General features: G+C 42.4%; 1 protein-coding gene across 5 annotated transcripts in view; it reads right to left on the bottom strand.

Moving 5' to 3' along the window:
• TRPM8 (transient receptor potential cation channel subfamily M member 8) overlaps positions 1 to 21,814 on the bottom strand; it is a 298,169-nt gene that overhangs the window by 35,006 nt on the left and 241,349 nt on the right. For all 5 annotated transcript variants that reach the window (XR_014502469.1, XR_014502470.1, XM_083401091.1 and 2 more), the window contains exons 2-4: positions 9,749 to 9,892; positions 2,434 to 2,551; positions 1,552 to 1,625 (exon numbers count right to left, since the gene is read on the bottom strand). Coding sequence is in view for 3 of the 5 variants with exons in the window: in XM_083401091.1 (XP_083257217.1) it covers positions 1,552 to 1,625; positions 2,434 to 2,523 (164 nt within the window). In the remaining 2 variants the exon portion in view is untranslated. The remainder of the gene's footprint in view (positions 1 to 1,551; positions 1,626 to 2,433; positions 2,552 to 9,748; positions 9,893 to 21,814) is intronic.

Genomic DNA, 21,814 nt, shown 5'->3' with positions numbered 1-21,814 from the left:
TGGGGAAGAGAAATAACAATTAACCATCAAAGTTTTTGTTTGTTTCCATTTTGACAGGGAGCATAACAAAGCGATCGGAAATAATTCAAAAATCTAAATGATAAGGACATAAGAAGTCAAGGACTGCTGGCCAATTAAAGAAGGAAAGGTCATTGGTCTGTGGCCCCCCAGATGCTCTTGTGGGGCTGAAACTCCAAACATCCTTGATGGGAGTTTAAGTCCAGCAATACTTGGAGGGCTGTAGGTTGACTACCCCTGATCTAAAGCTGGGAGCTGGGGGCACTGTTATACAGTGGTTCTGCTCCTTCCTCCTGGGCTGTGTCCAGAAAGTGGTGTTGGGGGATGAGTGTTCAGACCCCTGGGCCCTCACTTGTGGGGTGCCACAGGGCTCGTCCTCTCCCCCATGCTTTTTAATATCTACATGAAGCCACTGGGAGAAATCACCAGGGGGTTTGGGTTGGGTGTTCATCAGTATACGGATAATACACAGCTCTACCTCTCTTTTAAATCAGAACCAGTGAAGGCAGTGAAGGTCCTGTGTGAGTGGCCTGGAGGCGGTTGGAGGATGGATGGTGGCTAACGGATTGAGGTTGAATCCTGACAAGTCAGAAGTACTGTTTTGGGGTGACAGGGGGTGGGTGGAGGACTCCCTGGTCCTGAATGGGGCAACTGTGCCTCTGAAGGACCAGGTGTGCACCCTGGGAGTCATTTTGGACTCACAGCTGTCCATGGAGGCACAGGTCAATTCTGTATCCAGGGCAGCTGTCTACCAGCTACATCTGGTAGGCAGACTGAAACCCTACCTGCCCATGGACTGTCTCGCCAGAGTGGTGCATGCTCTAGTTATCTCCCACTTGGACTACTGCAATGCGCTCTACGTGGGGCTACCTTTGAAGGTGACTCAGAAATTACAACTAATCCAGCTGCCAGACTGGTGACTGGGGGTGGCCGCCAAGATCACATAACACCGGTCTTGAAAGACCTATATTGGCCCCCAGTACATTTCCGAGCACAATTCAAAGTGTTAGTGCTGACCTTTAAAGCCCTAAATGGCCTTAGCCTAGTATACCCAAAGGAGCATCTCCACCCCCATCATTCAGCCCGGACACTGAGGTCCAGTGCCAACGGCCTTCTGGCGGTTCCCTTATTGCAAGAAGTGAGGTTACAGGGAACCAGGCAGAGGTTCTGACTATCTGACGTTTAGAAGACATTTGAAGGCAGCCCTGTTTAGGGAAATTTTTAATAAATGATGTTTTAATGTATTTTTAATATTTTGTTGAAAGCCGCCCAGAGTGGCTGGGGAAACCCAGCCAGATGAGCAGGATATAAATAAATTGTTGTTGTTGTTGTTGTGGCTTATCAGAATGGGGTCTTCAGTCTTTTTCAAAAGATCTGGTTTTTTGGCAGGGTCTGATTCTTGCCAGTAGACATAGCAAGTGCTAGAATCAGAAACAGTTGGGATTCATTTCTTACAAATGTGTTCAATGAGTAGCTTTATGTAAATGTTTACACTGGAGCTTGTTCAGAATTTGGCAATAAACATTTGCTTACATTGACTTGGTATCTTTAGTGAAAAAGACACACTCTCTCTTCTTAAAGTTTTCTTGAATGAAGTGCACCAGGTCCTATGGGAGCAAGATGTAAAAGAGTTGAGTGAAATCCAATTGCACACTCCTCAAACAACGAATTACCATTGTGCGTAATACATTCTTTGAAATACATACTTACATTGTCTCCACAAAGGTAATTAGCAAAGGTAGAGCTATTTTTACTTCACAAAGAGCAAAAGGTCATCAGAGCAGAATTGTAATGACAATCTGACCCTTTTCAAATCTCTGCAAACTCTTCCCACAAGCAACCTGCTACTAAGAATGGGATATGACAGACCCTACTTCACCCTCCACGACTAACACAACTAAACCAAACCTTGTCCATCTTGCCTAGAAACCTCTGTTAATTAAAGGTTCATTGTTCAAAACTTGAAATTTGCTGAGTTTCGCAAAGGGAAAATCAAAACATAAAGGGAGCAATCCAACTAATTCATAGTCAGAGCATCAGAGTAGACACACTGAAACCAATGGACAGTCACATGTTACACCAAAAAAATGGTAACAAGAGCATAAGATGATACCTGCTCTACACGTACAATGATGTCTAAGCATGAGGTCAACTCTGGACTTTTGTCTCAGCTGTAGCTGATTACTTGCCTACAGTATCTTGAACTATTCGGTGTCAGCTTTTACACAATACTCATAGTAAATTTAAAAGTAGACAAGCTCTGTAAATCCCAGAATCTGACCACTAATAAACAAAGAAAGTTCATCATCAAGTATATGCTTTCTCCGTACACAGCACAGTCACATTTTGCATCAATCAGCTAATGAGCCTAGGAGGATTTTACAAATATAAGTTGAATAGAATCCTTCTACTTACATTCTCGCTGTATGATAGATCTGTGCTACGAGAAATGCTGGAATAAAGACTTTTTGAGCTCTCCAAGGTACCATTCCTTCGACTTCTCATGGTATCTTCAAAATCTGAGTAACACCATCTGCGCAAGGGGAGAACCAAAGTGATATCTCTTACATTTTAAATGGAATTTTGGGATTCAAACAGCCATTTTCAAAAATTAGCTTAATGTGATTTCATTTGCTATTAGTTTTCTTTTTAATAATCATGACAGTGAGTTCCACATAAAGGTTTGGAGAATGTACCATGATGTGTGGATTCTCTGCATGCCATCCACAAAGGTTTTCAGCCACTACCTTATCCTCTAGGGTCCCACCCATTTCTTATAGAAGTGTTTCCTTTAGTATAATGGTCTCTTCATTTTATTTTCAATAAAGGTTCTGCTACTTCAGACTGTCCATAGCTTCCTTCGCGGACAGAAATGATTAGTGATCTCTGAGCACAGCAGCATATTACAGCCTAAAAGACCCAATGTAGTTGGGACACATTGTGGTTCATTCGTTTTTCTGTCCAATGCTCTGCAAACATGTCAGCACTATTCAGACATCCCCTACTGAATACAGTAACCTCACCACTGAGGTCTATTTTATTTGATAGGACAGTGATGTGTTGAACTGTTTCTTTAAATCTAACGGTTCATCATTGTTTCACCCGATGTGTATACCTTTAAGGGGCCAGAGCAAGGGCCAGAGCAGAATAATGAGATCCAGCTTCACAGCTGTGAAGCATAGCAGGTGCTGCTGAGTTGCATTGATTAAGCTGTGTCGGGAATTGGCTGCAGTATATAAGGGGCAGCACCTAGCTCTGCCTTTTACCCTGGGGATGGGTTGGTGGTTGGGTCGTGTTTGTTTGTAGATGTATTTGGTGTATAAGGAGTTTTTGTTTTTCTTATTAAAACCTTGTTTAAGTTATTTTTGAGTCCCTTTTTCCCCCTAATGCATGGTCTCCCCAGCAAGCTCTCTGCAGCGTTACTTTACTGCGAAAAAGCCAACATGATGGAGGTGATTAAATTTATTACCTGCCCTTCAACAGCAGGTCCTAGGGTAACAAGGTAAAATTCAGTACAGTGGTACCTCGCAAGACGAATGCCTCGCAAGACAAAAAACTCGCAAGACGAAAGAGTTTTTGGTTTTTTGAGTTGCTTCGCAAGACGAATTTCCCTATGGGCTTGCTTTGCAAGACGAAAACGTCTTGCGCCTTTTTCTTAAAACCGTCAATGCATTCCTATGGGAAACCGTCAATGCATTTCCTATGGGAAACCGTGCTTCGCAAGACGAAAAATTCACAAGACGAAAAAACTTGCAGAACGAATTAATTTCGTCTTGCGAGGCACCACTGTATTGAAAGCAGTTTAAACAAATTGCAGCCACAGGTATCAGGTGGGTCCTAAAAACACACTTCAGGCATCAAAGGCCAGGGGGGAGAGAAGCATGTTCAGCATTCACTGAAAACTATAAAGTGAAGGTTTCTCTCTGATGAAGAGGGTTATGCAGACACCCATAAAAAGGAGAAGAAGAAAAGGTACTACGAATTACACAGAAGGGGAATATTTAACCAAGTGTTAGCAACATGACTGTCAAATGGAAGAGGGAGCAAGTTTGTTTTCTCCTGCTATGGAGGCTAGGAGCCAAACCAATGAATTCAAGTTGTAAGGAATGAGATTCCAACTAAACACCAGGAAGAACTGTCTGCTAGAAAGAGCAGCAAAATTGACTCCCTCAGAAGATGGAAGGCTCTCCTTCTCTGGAGGTTTATAAGCAGAGGTTGGGTGTCCATCTGTCATGGATGCTTTAGCTGAGATTCCCGCATTGCAGGGGGTTGGTCTAGATGACCGTGGGGTCCCTTCCAACTCTACAATTCTATGAACACATACCACTGCAACTGTTGATATTAGCATTTGGGTTTGTTGAATTGGCCTTGAGTGTGTGAGGAAATGCATTTTAAAACAATGAGTAAAGTTAACATCCCCTATGAGGATATAGTAGAGTAGCTAAAGGCAGCAAATTAGGAAGACTATGGTTCAGACCTCCCCTTACTCGTGAATTCACTAGACAGCCTTAGGCAAGCTACACTTTCTGAACCTCACTTCCCCTAAGCGTAATAATACACACATACACATTATTATTATTATTATTATTATTATTATTCTTTGTGCACTCATAGTTGTTATATAAACTCTAGGTTTTGCTATTCATATTTCAGTTAAACAGCATCATATCATTACATTTCCAGAGATAGAAAGATATAGATAGATAGATAGATAGATAGATATAGATATAAATAGATATAGATAGATGATAGATGATAGATGATAGATGATAGATGATAGATGATAGATGATAGATAGATAGATAGATAGATAGATAGATAGATAGATAGATAGATATAGGTAGATGATAGATAGATAGATAGATGATAGATGATAGATAGATAGATAGATAGATATAGATAGATAGATAGATAGATAGATAGATAGATAGATAGATATAGATAGATAGATGATAGATAGATGATAGATAGTAGATAGATAGATATAGATAGATATAGATAGATGATTGATAGATAGATAGATAGATATAGATAGATATAGATAGATGATAGATGATTGATAGATGATAGATGATAGATAGATATAGATAGATATAGATAGATAGATGATAGATAGATATAGATAGATAGATGATAAATAGATAGATAGATAGATAGATGATAGATAGATGATAGATTTGAGGGAGCCCCACTCCCTACAAAAAACAGCCAGCACATACTAGAATTGGGGGGGGGTTTCCACTGCTTATTCAGCATTGTAATGAGAAGGGGCAAGGAGGGGTCTGAGTGCTGCTTCCACTTTGCTTCCCTCTATTTCATGTACGACCTGCTTCCCTCCCCTTTCTTGAATTTCTCTCCATGCTTCTTTCTCAGTTGGCAAGGACCATCCCTAAAGATCATTTCCTCACATTCCTGTCTGCTACCTGGGCATTTTGCATTTTTTTCTGATTGGGTACTTCTCTTTATACCATTTTGCTATGAATGATATTGAAATGCAGGGTCTCAGGTAGAATATCTGATGGATAAATAATGCAATAAAAAAAACTAATTGTACATTTGAAAAATGTGAAAGCATTTTTTTCAGTGGAAACCCACCAGGAGCAGGAAAATGTAAATGGATCTGGAAAGGATAAACAATATTCTAGTTCAGTGACAAAGTGTGCTTGAGACTCAAAACACATGTGATGGCAGGAGCTCTGTGCGAGGATCTGCCCCCTTCATATGCAAAGTGGAAGCAGGGAATGGACCTTTTGGAGGAGAGACTGCTGGACCTCGGCTGCCTGCTCTTCTTTCTCCCATCATGGCCCCCAGAACTGGAGTCACAGCTGACTAGAGGGGGGAGGGGGGAAAAAAGAACCTGGGGAGAAAGGTTGTGGGAGGAAAATGGACTGGTGGGGCAAGGTTTCAGATTTTCCTCTGTGTGTGCACCTTCACCTCTGCTTTATACAGTAGTACCCCGAGTTACAGGGATGTGGGTGGCGCTGTGGGTTAAACCACAGAGCCTAGGACTTGCTGATCAGAAGGTCAGCAGTTCAAAACCCCATGACGGGGTGAGCTCCATTGCTCGGTCCCTGTTCCTGCCAACCTAGCAGTTTGAAAGCACGTCAAAGTGCAGGTAGATAAATAGGTACCACTCTGGTGGGAAGGCAAATGGCGTTTCCGTGCGCTGATCTGGTTCGCCAGAAACGGCTTAGTCATGCTGGCCACATGACCTGGAAGCTGTACGCTGGCTCCCTTGGCCAGTAAAGCGAGATGAGCGCCACAACCCCAGAGTCATCCGTGGCTGGACCTAATGGTCAGGGGTCCCTTTACCTTTAACTTTACCTTTACCTTGGGTTACAGATGCTTCAGGTTACAGACTCCACTAACCCAGAAAGAGTACCTTTGCTTAAGAACTTTGCTTCAGGATGAGAACAGAAATCGTGTGGTGGCAGCAGGAGGCCCCATTAGCTAAAGTGGTACCTCAGGTTAAGAACAGTTTCAGGTTAAGAATGGACCTCCGGAATGATTAAGTTCTTCACCTGAGGTCCCACTGTACTTAGAACTGATCTGTACTGGGTTTGAACAGTTTACTGTGGGTTTCCAACATTTCTTCAATGAAAATAGGGACGTCCTAAGGAAAAGCGGGACCTTCTGGGATCAAATAAAAAACGGATGGCTTTATTAAATTCAGGATGTCCCTGGAAAATAGGGACACATGGGTGTCTGATTTCATAAAGTCAGCATCAATTAATGATACCCCTAAAATAATTATTTAATTTGGTCTTGAGGTATGCCCTTGTTTCTGGGTTTATCCAACATGCCATGTCCTCAGAACTAACACTGCTCACTATAAATCTATCCATTCAGTAATAGACTTTTTGAAGTATTTAGTCTTCTTTCTGCCTCACTACAACACGCAGTATTTTGCTCAAAAGCAAAACAGACATTTCATGATGTGAACAGACCACCTTTTAAATATTGAATAACTTCATTTCCTTCAAGTCCTACTCCAATCTCACCTCTCTTTGTCAGACTGCTTTGATAGTCTGATGCATCAAAACACTGCATCTCACTTCTCTTCAGCTATCAACAGAGACCACAAAAACCTCTCTGCCTCTCTCCTTTTCTGGAACTATTTGTACACACCAAAAAAGGACACCCTTGAAACGTCTCAGCTATTTCCATTCTCAAGCATTTTAACAACAGCACTTACCAATGTACATGAAATGATACCGTTGGGTGCCATCACTGTGAAATCACTACGTTTCATAGCAACGCCATGGGGGGGGGGTGTCAACCTATTGTAATTATGTACCAATTTGTCCTGTGTGCTCCATATCCCTAGCAGAACCCTCTGAGATTTGGCTCACACAAGCATCTTCCAGTTGATGGCACCAGTCCTTTCTACTTGGCTACAGCACTAAAAATCCATCAAAACATGGCACTGCAACTTGACTATCTCCTGCGTAGCAGTCAATTATGCTCTACAATGGATTTCACTCGGAATTACTGCAAAGGGGGGTTCAGATGAGCATTTCCATAGCAACACTAGTGTCGCCTGGAGGATTTGCTACAGAACACTGTTGATGGTGTTGAAGCAGAGAGAAGGGGGGAGGTCTTTTCTGTATGGGTGGGATTCCTAAGGGCCAGTGTCACAGGGGATACATTGATAACATAAGTATATATTAAAGCTGCTAGAACGGTTGAAGAGCTTTACAGTAACTTAGGATGTATACTCACAGCAGGTCTACTTTCTATAACTGAGTCAGTACAGACATCCGTCATTTTGATCAGATGTGCAATATTCCCTGCAGTACTGATTCTAGAAGAACTGTATCAGCCTGCCTAGGACCCGAATGTTGGGGAGGCCTTTCTTTCTGTCCCGTTACCAGGGGAAGTATATTGGCCGGTCACATGGGACAGGGTCACCTCAGTGATGGCACCTGCTTGAGGAATCCCCTCCTGCTGCAAGGCAGCACTTACTGTATTGACATTCTGGCACCAGATTAAAACTTGTTTGCCCAGGTTGCAAGTTCACTCCTGTAACTGTTTGTGCTTTTATGTTTTTTATTCTGGATTATTTCACTTGATCTCATTTTTCCTGGGTTGTTGTTTCTGTTTTAAATAATACTGTAACTCACCCTGCAATCATTTCATGAAGAGCAGGCAAAGAAAGCTTATGAATGAATGAATGAATGAATGAATGAACATGGTTCTGCTAGTTTTCAGCAAAGGACAGTTTAAACAAATAAGCAAACAAAAAAAAATTGATTAATATTTATTTGGATAAAATCGCAAGGTGTTTGATTATTATTTTTTAATGACAGACTGTCTACTTGCAGAGGAAAGAAGAAGAAATCAGGATACGACTCCAAGGCAAGCAGTAGGGATGCCTTCATATGAGAACTACTGAATTTCAAAATAGGGAGAACTCTTTGCTATAATAGGTATAAGCTGCACTAGCACCCACACAACAATATCTCACAGCAGTGAACATTTCAGTGATGAAAGCACAGGCACGCTATTGAATAACAGAAAGAAATATTCACCCTTCATATTTCAACCAACTGAAATCACACACCCCACCCCCAAAAACGGTAACAAATCATTCTAGGTGGGTGTAGAGCCCACCCTTTTTTGACCCAGGACCTACATGTGGCCCAAGTTATATATTTTTCTTTTTGTCATAAATTTACCTGGTAGTAGTGCTGCTACTGCATCTCACCTTAGGTCAGGCCTTAATCCTGTGTAGAGGGTCCCAATCCAGGAGCTGAATACAAATAATTTGGATGGGCTTCCAAAAAGATTACCAGAATTTTCAAATCTACAGGGCATTTTGAGCTTAGGGCTGCTTAACACATTTGGATTTAAGAAATACATGTAAAATATTGCTTCTATGCTTCTAATGAAATTCCAGTCCCAAGATTTAGATTCAATTTCAGCAAGTGAGCAAATAGGTCATTTGGAAAATACAAATTCCAAAGAGCCAGTTGTATTTGCCCGCACCTAAGTCATAAATAATCCTGAATTCTGACCACAATCAATAGACTTGACACAATGGATTTGCACTCATAGTCAGGAAAGCAAATTATTCCATCATTTTATTTTTAAAATTACCACCATAATGTAAGTTTCATAGTATGACTATTCTAGAAAAAGTCTCCATACATTATTTGTTGGTCTGTCTCTGTCATAATTACTAGCTTCACCACCTGGTTTATTTAATAGCCTTAACACCCAAAAAAGAAAAAGAAACTGTGGACACTACTTCGGTTAAGCTGGATGTGAAGATGATTCATTATTCATTCAAAGCTCAAAAGGATTTAAATAATTTCACTATCCACATGAATTATTTAAAGACAAATGTATTATAGACAGCTGGAAAAGTTTTGTGAATGAACATAGTGGCAACCTCAAGCCCATGCCAGAGCTGTTTACAAGGATTTATACGGCTGAGTAGTATCACTATAAAATGCCAGATATACTCTGAAAATAAATGTATCTCAGCAGCACTCCTCAGACAGAGAAGTACATATTTTCCCCTAATATTTGCCAGTATTTAGTAACTATAATGTTTTGTTCCTAACTAAACATAAATGGATGCACACAACAGGCTACAAAAGCTTATTAACACAGATATTAAAGGAAATATTCAGCAGTAACTAAGGATAACTACTAAGATAAGAATGACCAGCAGTAACTAAGGATAACTACTAAGAAGCTGAAGGCAAAGTACAATATTACATACCTATTTAATAATATTAGAGCACTCTGCAACAGCTCCTCAGCCTTGGAAAAGTAGTGTGTGCAGCAGGAAGATTTTGACAGACTTCCACTATCCACTGCTCTGCCTGGTCATTTGTGTCATTCCACCTTTCAAAAGTGGGAGGAGCTGAAGTAAGGTGGGGGGATAAGGAGTTTGCAACAAATCACGTTGGTAATAAGTACTAATGGCAGGAGAATATTTGCAAACAATGTTGATAAGAATGGAAAGTATTTGCTTTTCATACATCTAAAAAGTGGAAATCTGCTATAATATTTGCTGTTTCCAGTAAAATTGCAATCCCCACAAATATAAAATATTCCTTAAGGAAAATTAATAAGATTGCATGACTGCAAGCTGGCATCTCACCTGCTCAATATTGATCAAGCTGTTAAAAAAAATCAGATATGAAAAGGCAGCAACCTGCTACTGACTGGAGAAGCATCTCATTTAAAAAAATGTATTTGGGGGGGGGAGACTCTTAATAGGTGATTGACAGTAACTCTACAAAGCTTAATATTAGAATTAACTCTCAAAGTCTTAGGCTCAAGATATTTCGATTAGTTTTGTGGGTTGTTGATTTTTTGGGGTTGTTCATGTGTGCTTCACTGCTTTGACATTTGGAGTGGAATTTAGAATTTACATAAAGCATGTATATTTTATATATGCAATATCTCTACTTGTGCTCAGCTGAATATGAGTAAAACACTCAGCAGGAATTTACTGGCAGTGTGCATTCATCGACACTCTACCTTTTCTGACGCTACACTCCAAAAGATTTACTCCGAGCCAAAGTTCTGCTCAAAGAAAAATCAAGAGCACTGTGGGTAAAATCATGCAAGTAGAATTATACAAATATTAGTTATTTGATCTAAAAATAAGCAAATGTTATTCAACCACATGGAAAATGCACTCTACAGTATTAGTCATTCTTGTTTGTGACTGAACATGGATTCCTATGAACTTCCTTTGACTCCATCAGCAGGCGTCTTTTTTGATGAGATCCATTATCCATTATATAGCCTCTTAAGTAATTAAATCCATTTCAAACATCTTAGGTCATAAATGTACAGAAGCTTGATATTTTTAGGTTAAGTGCTATCTGTTGTTTCAAAATGCTATGCGACTAAGCTCAGCTGTGAAATTTTTAATAAGTGAAAGTAGCTATTTTTGTAACAGGTCAAAAAAGGTTGCAGCTCCAACAATTACTTCATTATTGCTATTATTTTGCAACTATAAAAAGGTACCGTTAGGTCCAGCTGCAGACGACTCTGGGGTTGTGCGCTCATCTCGCTCTATAGGCCGAGGGAGCCGAGCCGGCGTTTGTCCGCAGACAGCTTCCAGGTCATGTGGCCAGCATGCCTAAGCCGCTTCTGGCGAACCAGAGCAGCACACGGAAACGCTGTTTACCTTCCCGTCGGAGCAGTACCTATTTATCTACTTGTACTGGCGTGCTTTCAAACTGCTAGGTGAGCAGGAGCAGGGACTGAGCAACAGAAGCTCACCCCGTCGCGGGGATTAGAACCACCGACCTGATTGGCAAGCCCTAGGCTCTGTGCTTTAGACCACAGCACCACCAACTATACATTAGTACATAATATTTTAATACTGGTTTTACATTTTCTTTAAAAGTTTTAGCTATTGATGCGTAGTCACAGAAACTCCTTTTAACCCTTGTGTTCAGTGGCGTAGCGTGGGGGGTGTAGGGGGGCCGGCCGCACCGGGCGCAACATCTGGGGGGGGCGCGCTCACACTCGCAGCTCTCTGCCCCTACCTGGCTCACTCACTCTCTCTCACTGCAGTGCTGGCTGTGCGAATCCGATCCGAGCCGCCGGGTCGCCGCCCACTGTGGAGGGGAGGGTGCCAGGCGTGCGGTGCGGTGTGGAGAGAGAGCGAGGGACTATCTGGGGGAGGGACAGTGCAGCGGGGGGGGGCGCAAATTACTTGCCTTGCCCCGGGTTAGGGGGCGCAAATTACTTGCCTTGCCCCGGGTGCTGACAACCCACGCTATGCCACTGCGTGTGTTGGTTCTCTAATGCATCAGGTGTACCGAGCAGAGAAGGTGCCGATTTCTGCTATTTTTTTCTTCCCAGTTGCAGACTAAAGCTGGGGCACAAAGGGCTGCAGCAGGGAGCCCTTTGTTAATTATCCTCAGTCCTCATAGAATCATAGAAATGTTGAGTTGGAAGATACTCCCAAGGGTATTCCAGCCCCTTGCAAAGCAGGAACCACAACTAACTTATCTGTCACCTTATCTCCTTCCCCATGAAACCTGCTCCCCTGCTGATCCATCTAAACAGGTTTATCATGCTTGATGACCACAGTATGTAACATGGCAGCACCCTGTACCTTCCCTTTTTCTATTTTAATAAATCTAGTCAGAAATCTGAACAGTTTGCTTAAGTTTAGGGGTTTTTAGTAAAGCTGGCAAATAGCTTTTCCTAAGTGATTTAAGGGTGTTTAATTTATTTTGGCATTCACACGTATCCCAAGGTGATTTATAAACACATGAATCAGCTTTTAAAAAGGGGGGGTTTTTTAAGTAGAAAAAAGAAAAAAATTTTAACAATACAAAATCAACATTGAAAGCAAAGACCTTTTCATCCAGCTATGAAGCTTGTCAATTGTTTCCCAAAGATAGGTAGGTGCAGTTTGACCAAAAAAGCAAAACAAAAAAGAGGGGCAAGAAAACAAAAAGCCCTACTCAGAGTTACTGGGACTTAATGAGAAACTCCCTTTACAGATAGATCAGTATTTATTTTATTTATTTATTTCATAAAATTTAAAAACAAGACAGGAGTTGATCATCAGTGAGCTGCGCACAGGTGAGCTGCATGCAAGCTGCCGGCCAGTCCTGTGGAGCCTCCTTTTATTGAGACAAATATGCAAGCTAGGCAGATACATTTTGGGCTGTGACCTTTACACATCTTGGTCCTGAGATCGTGGGGTGATACAAAGTTATTTTGGCACCTGTTTCCACCGCGTCATTTTCCCCTTGCACAGTGTATGACGAAGGAGACAAAAGGTCTCAGGGACAAAGGTTACAGACAGGACACCGCTGACGGCTGAGACCGCAAAAGGTCAGACAGAGGGAACGATGTTCACACAGCTGTGGCTTGTCTGGGGGGGATGTGCCCTGCACCCCAGGGTCACGCGTGCAGGCAAACTGTGGCTGCCTGCTGGTGCGGAGTGTGCTCCCTCCGGACCCCACTGCCCACTCCGCGATATCCCTACAAACCACAAAGCGATTTACAGAAGCAGGATGCCTTTATTTGCCCACGAATGAGGAACTGGAGAGGTCTGTCCTTGGTAATAAATGGGAGCAGGATAGGAGAAGGGACCTAGCTCTTCTTCCAACTCATCATATTCAAGGTATCCCATCATCTCCTACCAGTTGTAGGCTGTTGCTCTTTCATTCTAGATTGGCTTCAAATAAAATTGCTATGATTCATGATTTGATCTTGGGCTAGGGTGTCAGACTGCTGCACCGTGGAGACCAGGTGAGATGAGGTGGCGCCCTGCTTCTGGCCAAATAAGTGCAGCATCAACAACAAGAAGGCATGCAGAGATGTAAAGACGGGGAAGGTACATTTTACCATATGTGGTGGGATTGCAAGATCATAAAAAAAGAATTGGGAAATGATATACAATGAACTGAAAAAAAATGTTTAAAATAACCTTTGTTAAAAAAAACACCAGAAGCCTTTCTGTTGGGTATTTTAGGACAAGAAAATTGGACATTATTTATGTCAACATCATCAATCTTTATTACGGTCCAGAGACCCAACAAATCATTACAAAGCAATACACAATTCATACAGCCTACCTCCAGAATATATTGTTCAGAATATAGGGATCATTTGTTCTTGCAACCACCAACAGAAACTTTGCCACTGCTAATGTTCTAGCATTTGTCCAGTCTTCCAATAGGAACCTGACATAGTGAGCCTCTGATTTTCCTGGGAAATGTACCAGCAAGGGTAGTATCAGTTCAGCCCTGGCTTGCTCATATTTTGCACAATGCAACAAAATATGTTTTATGGAATCGATGTCTTGAGCACACGAGCAAAGTCTGTCCTGGTAGGGAACTCCTCTCAACCTGCCATCCAACACTGCAGAAGGAAAGACATTTAGTCTGGCTTTGGTGAAAAGCCATCGATAGTTAGGTACTGTCAGGTTTTTAATGTAAGATGTTAACTTAAAGACATACCCATATTGTACTCCTACTGCCAGAGGACTACAGACTGTGTGTGATCGAGATCGCAAGTCACTGTGTGCATTATCCCACAATCTTTGCTTTAACATCTTTTGGACGCCTTCATAACCCAGGTAATACAGTTGGGGGGGGGGTGACAGACCAATAGAGGTGTCTTTTTTAGCCATGGTTTTCTGCCATTTGCTGACAAATTCCTCATTGTTCAGGTGTTGGTACAAACCCTTCCCTAGATCAAACACTGAAATCCTGAGCCAATGTTTTAGGCAGCCCACTACACTTTAGTTGACATTGGGCATTCACCAGCTTCTAGCAGAAGTACGGAGTTGGGGACGCAGTTGGGTACCTGCAGCAGAGATTGTAGAAATTTTGCCTGAAAAATGTATACTACAACAGCAGCAAGAATTTTAATAGCACAGAATTGGAAGACTGGAGAAATACCATCAAAAAAACAATGGCAAGAAAAGCTGATGAACTATGCAGAGTTACCAAGTTAACGGATAAAATGTGTGAAAAGGACAATAGTGACTTTGGAAAAGAAAGGGAACCTTTTACAACTTACAGTATTTGCAGAAACAAAAAAAAAATGGACTCGTTGGCAGGATTTAAATAAACATTTGCAATTTTATTTACAGAGAACAAGAAGTATAACAGGTGATTACATAGTACAGTGGTACCCCGCAAGACGAATGCCTCGCAAGACGGAAAACCTGCTAGACGAAAGGGTTTTCTGTTTTTTGATGCGCTTCGCAGGACAAATTTCCCTTTGGGGCTTGCTTCGCAAGACGAAAATGTCTTGCGAGTCTTGAGATTTTTTTCCGCTCCCCACCCCCTTTTTCTAAGCCGCTAAACCCCCTGCTTGGCAGGGGGTTGGACTCGATGGCCCTTGTGGTCTCTTCCAACTCTATGATTCTATGATTCTATGAAACCGCTAATAGCCTTTTAGCAGCCAATCCACTAATCCCTTAAGCCTTTAATAACCGCTAATAGCCCCTAAACCGCTAATAGCGCTAATCTGTTAATCCGCTAATAGGGTTGCTTCGCAAGACGAAAAAACCTCTAGACGAAGAGACTCGCGGAACGAATTAATTTCGTCTTGCGGGGCACCACTGTATTATGTACAGACAGCAGAATGTAACATTTGATGTAATAAACCAGAAATGGAAGTTGGGGGAAGTCACAGGTAGGGGGAAATTGGAAAATGATATTGGATATTTGTTATGAGAAAAGAAAATCAATAAAAATTATTTTAAGGGCGGGGCGTGGAGAGAAGGCATACAGGGAAGCAGGGATTGCAAAAAGGATTCCGTTCCCTTTGCCGGGCAACCTGTGTGCCCTTTGACCCATGGGGACACTTGGTGCTGGAAACTGGGGATAGCACAGGGGCTAGTTTTGACTCAATTGACTGAGGTGCTCTCAAGCTTGGTGTGAAGAACAAGAAACGGAGTGAATATATTATTATTCATGGTGGCAAGGGTCCTCACGGCCCAGTAAAAGAACAGAGGCGCCATTGGTTATTAAGTGGGAAGTCAGGAGATGGTCTTGGATATTAAGCTGATGTATTCGGTTAGTGTGAGAGAAATAAATATTGTAAAAGGATGAAACACCTTGATAGATTTTTACAGTACAATAGTAAGAACTCTAAATTAGAATTGGATTGATCTGATGAATGATTAATATCTCAAAATGCTTAGAAAAGCTAAATTATCAGGTCTCAATGCAATTTAAAAAGTTGTAACTTTAAAAATAAATAAACCTTGATAGATGCTTACAGTGGACCCTGGGGGTATCCAGTGGAGCCGAGTGGGGGGAGAGACAAACTGAAACACCGTTTCACACATCACATAGTTAAACTGTGGAATTACCGTACCTCATGTGCTGATGGTAACCAATTTAGGCAGCCTTCAAATGGGATTAGATAAATGTCTTCATGTGCTGCTCATGAACTTCCAATGGTCATCTGGCTGTCCACCAGGGAAATAGGATGTGAGACTGGTTACATGCCCTCCAACATTTCTCTGATGAAATAGGGATGGCATTATTATTATTATTATTATTATTATTATTATTATTATTATTATTATTATTATTTTACTATTTATACCCCACCCATCTGACTGGGTTGCCCCAACCACTCTGAGCGGCTTCCACATGTATAAAAAACTTCCCTTCAGCCAGCTTGGGGGTTGGATAACCCCATACCCTCCAACATCTGATTCTATGAGTCTATTATTTCTCTGATGAAAATAGGAATGTCCTAAGGAAAAGCATGAAATCAGAAGCCAGGATGGCTTCTGTAGACCTAGGACTGTCCCTGGAAAATGGGGGTACTCGTAGGGTCTGTGGTTAGGCTTTTGGTCCAAGCCAATAGAGCTCTTCTCATTAGATTTAATTTTTACTTAGTTTTTTTCTGTTACGTAATGTGAAGAAAACAATGTAGTTTATTTGTTGTCGTTGTTAAATATAAAAAGTGGCCATGGCTCAGACTAATGGTCCACCTAGTTCACATCCTGTTTCCCACATTGACCCACCAATGCCTACAGGAAGCCCATGAGCAAGACAGGAGGGCAGTCATAACATCTCAGGTTGTCCTTGCTGCTGCTCAGCAACTTCTCCTCAGTAGCATATTGCCTCTGAACCTGGAACATCTATGTACTCATCATTCATTATTAGTAGATGTAATGGTTCTAGGGGTTGCTCGTGCGTAAGTTGCCTTTACTCCTGGCTAGGTTGCATGGTTGAACCCTTTCTGTCAGGACAGCCTCAAGTTCCGTGGCTGCCTCAGTCGCTGGCAGAATCTGTCAGTGGACGTTTCTTAAACCACTTCCAGCATAGAAGCTGTTTGACACCCAGTCTCCTCCCCCGTTGCCTGCGCGAAAGTTTTCTGCGCAAGGTGGGTGTGAGCAACGGAGCGCTCGTACCCTCTCCGCTGGTCTCCTGCGAAGAGTCCTGGAGCCACCTCTCCGATTCCCCCATCTCCTGCCCTTCTCCACTGGTGTTACGCTGATTACCTTCCCCAGCGGATGGGCTATCCCTCCTCCTACTAGGACCCTCTCCACCATTGTCCGGGAGCCTCCCGCTCCGATGGCAGTTCCCTGACAGTAGACATTCATGATGTTGCCTTCAATGGACTTCAACAACCCTGGTGAGGCTGCCTTATCAGGTGCAGCTCAGGAGCTCCTAATTGCCATAACCATTGTGCGCCTGTTCCAAATACATATCACAACATGCTGCTGTTCATACAGTAGGCTTGGTGTTCTCTATGGTGCATAAAGAAAGAGAATTGTGGGTGAGGAATATGCCTTGACTCATTTCTCATGGACAGATAATTTCCTGGTGAAGCTTGGGTTATTGAAGACTGATGTTTCTGCAGGCTACGGCGCTGCACATCCAGTTTCACCGCCTAACGTAAAATAGGAAAAATACTGTCCCCCACCCCAAGCTTCCCTTACTTGAGTTGTGTGGCCGCACCCACAAAGTGGCAGCCACAATGGCAGCGACGACAAGAACTCACAGAGTGCACAAGATCTTGCCAGAAACCTCCACCACTGTTGGCTCTGATTTTCCGCTGGTGGGCTTCCACTGCCGGAGGCAGCTGCCTCGACTCACCTCTTATTTATTTATTTAAATTATTAAATTTATATACCACCCTTCACCTGAGGATCACAGGGCAGTTTACAATATAAAAACACACAAAAATATAACATGCATGTCATGGCCCTGCTGCAGGTTTTTAGTATGAAGAATGCCCTCAGCTGTGATATTGAGTGTGGGGAAAGACACAACACAATTCTGAATTGTAGTAATCTTGTTTCTGAGATCAGAGACGTAGTACCTCAGCAGTGTTGGTGTGGACCTTGAAAGCCCTAAATGGCCTCAGCCCAGTATACCTGAAGGAGCGTCTCCACCCCCATCGTTCAGCCCGGACACTGAGATCCAGCGCTGAGGGCCTTCTGGTGGTTCCCTCACGGCAAGAAGCGAAGTTACAGGGAACCAGGCAGAGGGCCTTCTCAGTGGTGGCGCCCGCCCTGTGGAATGTTCTCCCATCAGATGTCAAGGAGGTAAACAACTATATGATGTTTAGAAGACATCTGAAGGCAGCCCTGTTTAGGGAAGTTTTAATGACTGGTGTTTTAATGTACTTTTAATCTTTTGTTGGAAGCCGCCCAGAGTGGCTGGGGAAACCCAGCCAGATGGGCGGGATATAAATAATGAATTCTTCTTCTTCTTCTTCTTCTTCAACAACCTTCTCTGGATACAGTGGTGAACATCTCAGTTCAAAACGGAAGCAAAAGGTTTTAAAGGGAAACTCAGTGAGAAAAGCCTAGATTAAGGGTTAAGAAAGTTGACTATATTAAAATATTCCAAATGGTGTCATTTATTCATTTCATATACTGGGATTTCTCGGGGGGAGGGGTTGGAACCAAGAAAAAATTCACTGACATCAAAAATAAGGAAGAACTTTCTAACAGTAGAAGCAGAAATTCACCACCAAAACGAGTTGACTATTATACGAAACTACTGAATGTCCTTCCTTGGGAATTTTCAAGACAAGTTTGGAAGTTTAGCAAGGTGGTGTGTCTCAGGAATGCTTCAGGTACAAGATATTTTGTCTCAGATCAGGAAGTGGTACGTGTGTGTACATGTTCCACTGGGTCACAACATTGATGAGACACGATTTGAGAAGAATGTTTCTCAACTTTCAATGTGGATTTATGGTAAACAAATATTACCACATTGCCTACCAACCCTCTTTTTTTAGCATGCCATTTCATATTGATTTTCTAAATTGGCTCTCCATTATCACACATTAAAAATGAGTCCAATCACCTTTGGAAAAGTGCTTGTGCTACAACACAGCAATGCAGAAACATAAGGCCAGCAATTTTCCATCACTTGAAAGGTGATTAGAAACCTAAAAATAAGTTTTGGACCTTTGAGGTCAAATACAAATGACTGTAAAATATTCAATAAGCCTTTCTCCACCCTGCTGTCTGCCTTACTTTGCTACTTTAATCACGTAGCACCATTCTCCCAAGCCATCAATAATTTTCTCAGTTCTTTATAGAATCATAGAAATGTAGAGCCGGAAGGGACCCTAAGGGTCATCTAGTCCAACCCCCAGCAATGCAGAAATCTCAGCTAAAACATTCCTGACAGATGGCCATCTAACCTCTGCTTAAAAACCTCCAAGGAAGGAGAATCCACCATGTTCCAAGGAAGTCTGTTCCACCGTTGAACAGTTATTACTGTCAGAAAATTCTTGCTAATGTTTAGTTGGAATCTCCTTGAAGCCATTGGTTCTGGTCCTCCTCTCCAGAGCAGGAGAAAACAAGCTTTGGTCCATCCTCCATGGCACAGCCCTTTAGAAATTAAAGGATGGCTATCCTATCTCCTCTCATACTCCTCTTCTCCAGGTTAAACATACTCAGCTCCCTCAAAGATAAGACCCTTGATCATCTTGGTTGCCCTCCTCTGCACACATTCTGCTTGTCAATATCATTCTAAAAAATTGGCTCCCAGAACTGGACACAGTATTCCAGGTGTGGTCTGACCAAGGCAAAATAGAGTGGTGTGATTCCTTCCCTTGATTTGGGCACTATATTTCTGTTGTTGCAGCCTAAAATTGTGTAAGTTTTTTTTTTTTGTTTTTTTTTTACTGCTACATCACACTGCTGACTCATGTTAAGCTTGTGGTCTGCTAAGACCCCCAGATCCTTTTCACTTGCACGCCAGGTGTTCCCCCATCTTATATTTGTTCATTTGGTTCTTCCTGCCTAAGTGTAGAACCTGTTCCTATTGTCCCTATTGAAATTCATTTTGTTATTTTGGACCCAGTTCTCCAATCTGCTAAGGTCATTTTGAATCCATATTCTGTCTTCTGCAGCATTGGCGTCTGCCTGCCCCCCCTTGTTGTCACCTGAAAATTTGATTAGCATTCCTTCAATTCCTTCATTCATGTTGTTTATAAAGATGTTGAACATCAGCGGGTCCAGGACAGAAGCCCCTGGCACCCCACTTGTCACTTTTTTCCAGGGTGATGAGGAACTGTTATTGAGCGCTCTTTGGGTTTGATCAGGAAAGAATTTAGAATGGTATATTTTAAAGGTCTATCAAATCATGTCCTCCCTAAAAGAGGGCACATGTTGCAGTGAGACCTAGAGACTGATCTCCTCTGTTGTGGGTGGGTAGGATTGGTCAGCCACAACACCCGATTGGTATGTCCCTCGATGTTGGGTTCAATCTGGCCAATGGGGCGCAGTCCAAACGGATCGAGGGACCTATATATACCCATGCACGTGACCCAGAGCTTCCTCTTTCGGTGCGTGGATTCGGAACAAGCTAGCAGCGTGTCCTCTGTGTAGCCAAGAGAGAGTGAATTAGCTTCGACGGATTGTCTTGATGATTTCTTGTGTAGCGACTTTTAGTCTCGGATCCAGCTGCAGCTGCAGCTTCTAGCACTTTGAATTTATGCAGTGTTGGGGCGATTTATGAGTTTCATTGGTGGATTGTTCTGTACAGCCGATCGCTTTTGTATTGTTTGAGAATTCCCTCTCTGTTGGATCGGTGAGTTTCATTGCCCGTTTTGCATAAAGGCTGGTGGGGAATTTCCCCAGGGCTGCAAAACCCCGCCCCCCTTGGCCCAGTCGCCATTTTAGCCCCAGCTAGTTTGGCAGGAGCACCATTTTGTTTTGGCGGGAGCGCCATTTTGATTGCCTGAGTGCTCTTTATTATTGTGTCTTTGTTTAGTACTCCCCCTGCGCAGTAAAGAAGGGATCGAGATGCCTATTAAGAGGAATCCTAGTCCTGATCTCCCTTCAAAAAAGGTGATTAGAGGCCCATCTCAGTCACTGCGCCTGCAGTTCCTCAGCTTACGCTGGATCGCTTGGGTGAAATCATGGCTGATATTGGTTCAGACCCTGTTGCCATGACAAGGTTTAATATGGAGCTTGAGTCATTGGCTCAGCAGTTTGGGAGGCAGCCTGATTCTCAGCCTGGCCCCTCCACGTCTTCCACTGTTTTTGAGGCCCATGGTCCTTCAGATGTGAGTGAAGCTAGGCTTATGATCCTTCTGGGGCCTTGCTCTCCCAGTTTTAGCCTTCCAGGATCCCAGTGCCAGCTATCCCTAGGGGTCGTCCTAGGAGTATGGATGCCATGGTTCAGCAGGCCTTCTGGCCCGGGCTCCCTTGTTCACAGTCGGCACCCCCGGGGTCTGGGAGTTCAGGGCCAAATAATGTTCCAAAAAGACCAAATAATGTTCCAATACTCAACAGTAGCAGCCAGGATATTGCTAGCGCAAAACTGGAAAACCTCTAACATCCCAACGGTTAGAGAATGGCAAATCAAATTATTCGAGTATATTGAATTAGCAAAGATGACACAAAAAATCAGGCATCAAAAAAGTGAAAAATTTATTAATGATTATACAAACAAATTTAGGAAATATCAAAATCACAGTAGGTGTAACATAAAACTTGCGATGTATAGATAGAGGGTGAAATACGATACCGCAGAAAGATAGTGTGGTTATATAGCCCAAACTGAGATGAAGGGAAGTCAATCAATGTGTGGCTATGAATTGATCGTGGTTTATTTGTGATATGTTGTTTTCTCTTTCTTCTCACTTTCTCTTTTTTCTCTTTGTATTTATTGTTTGTTTGTGTGTTCTTGTTTTTTTTATTTTGTATGGTTTTGTCTTAAAAAAGAACTTAATAAAAAGAATTTAAAAACAAAAAACAAATATCTGAGGTTTTAATAGTACTTCTAGTAGGGAAGGGGGCAGGAGCTTGAGATGAGCAATTCCTGTCTTTCTCCCAGAGTTTCTGCCCATTTTAAAG

This window comes from Podarcis tiliguerta (genome assembly GCF_965153285.1).
Source record: "Podarcis tiliguerta genome assembly, chromosome: 1".
In the NCBI taxonomy this organism is placed as follows: Eukaryota; Metazoa; Chordata; class Lepidosauria; order Squamata; family Lacertidae; genus Podarcis; species Podarcis tiliguerta.
This window is presented reverse-complemented; position numbering and strand designations above follow the sequence as displayed.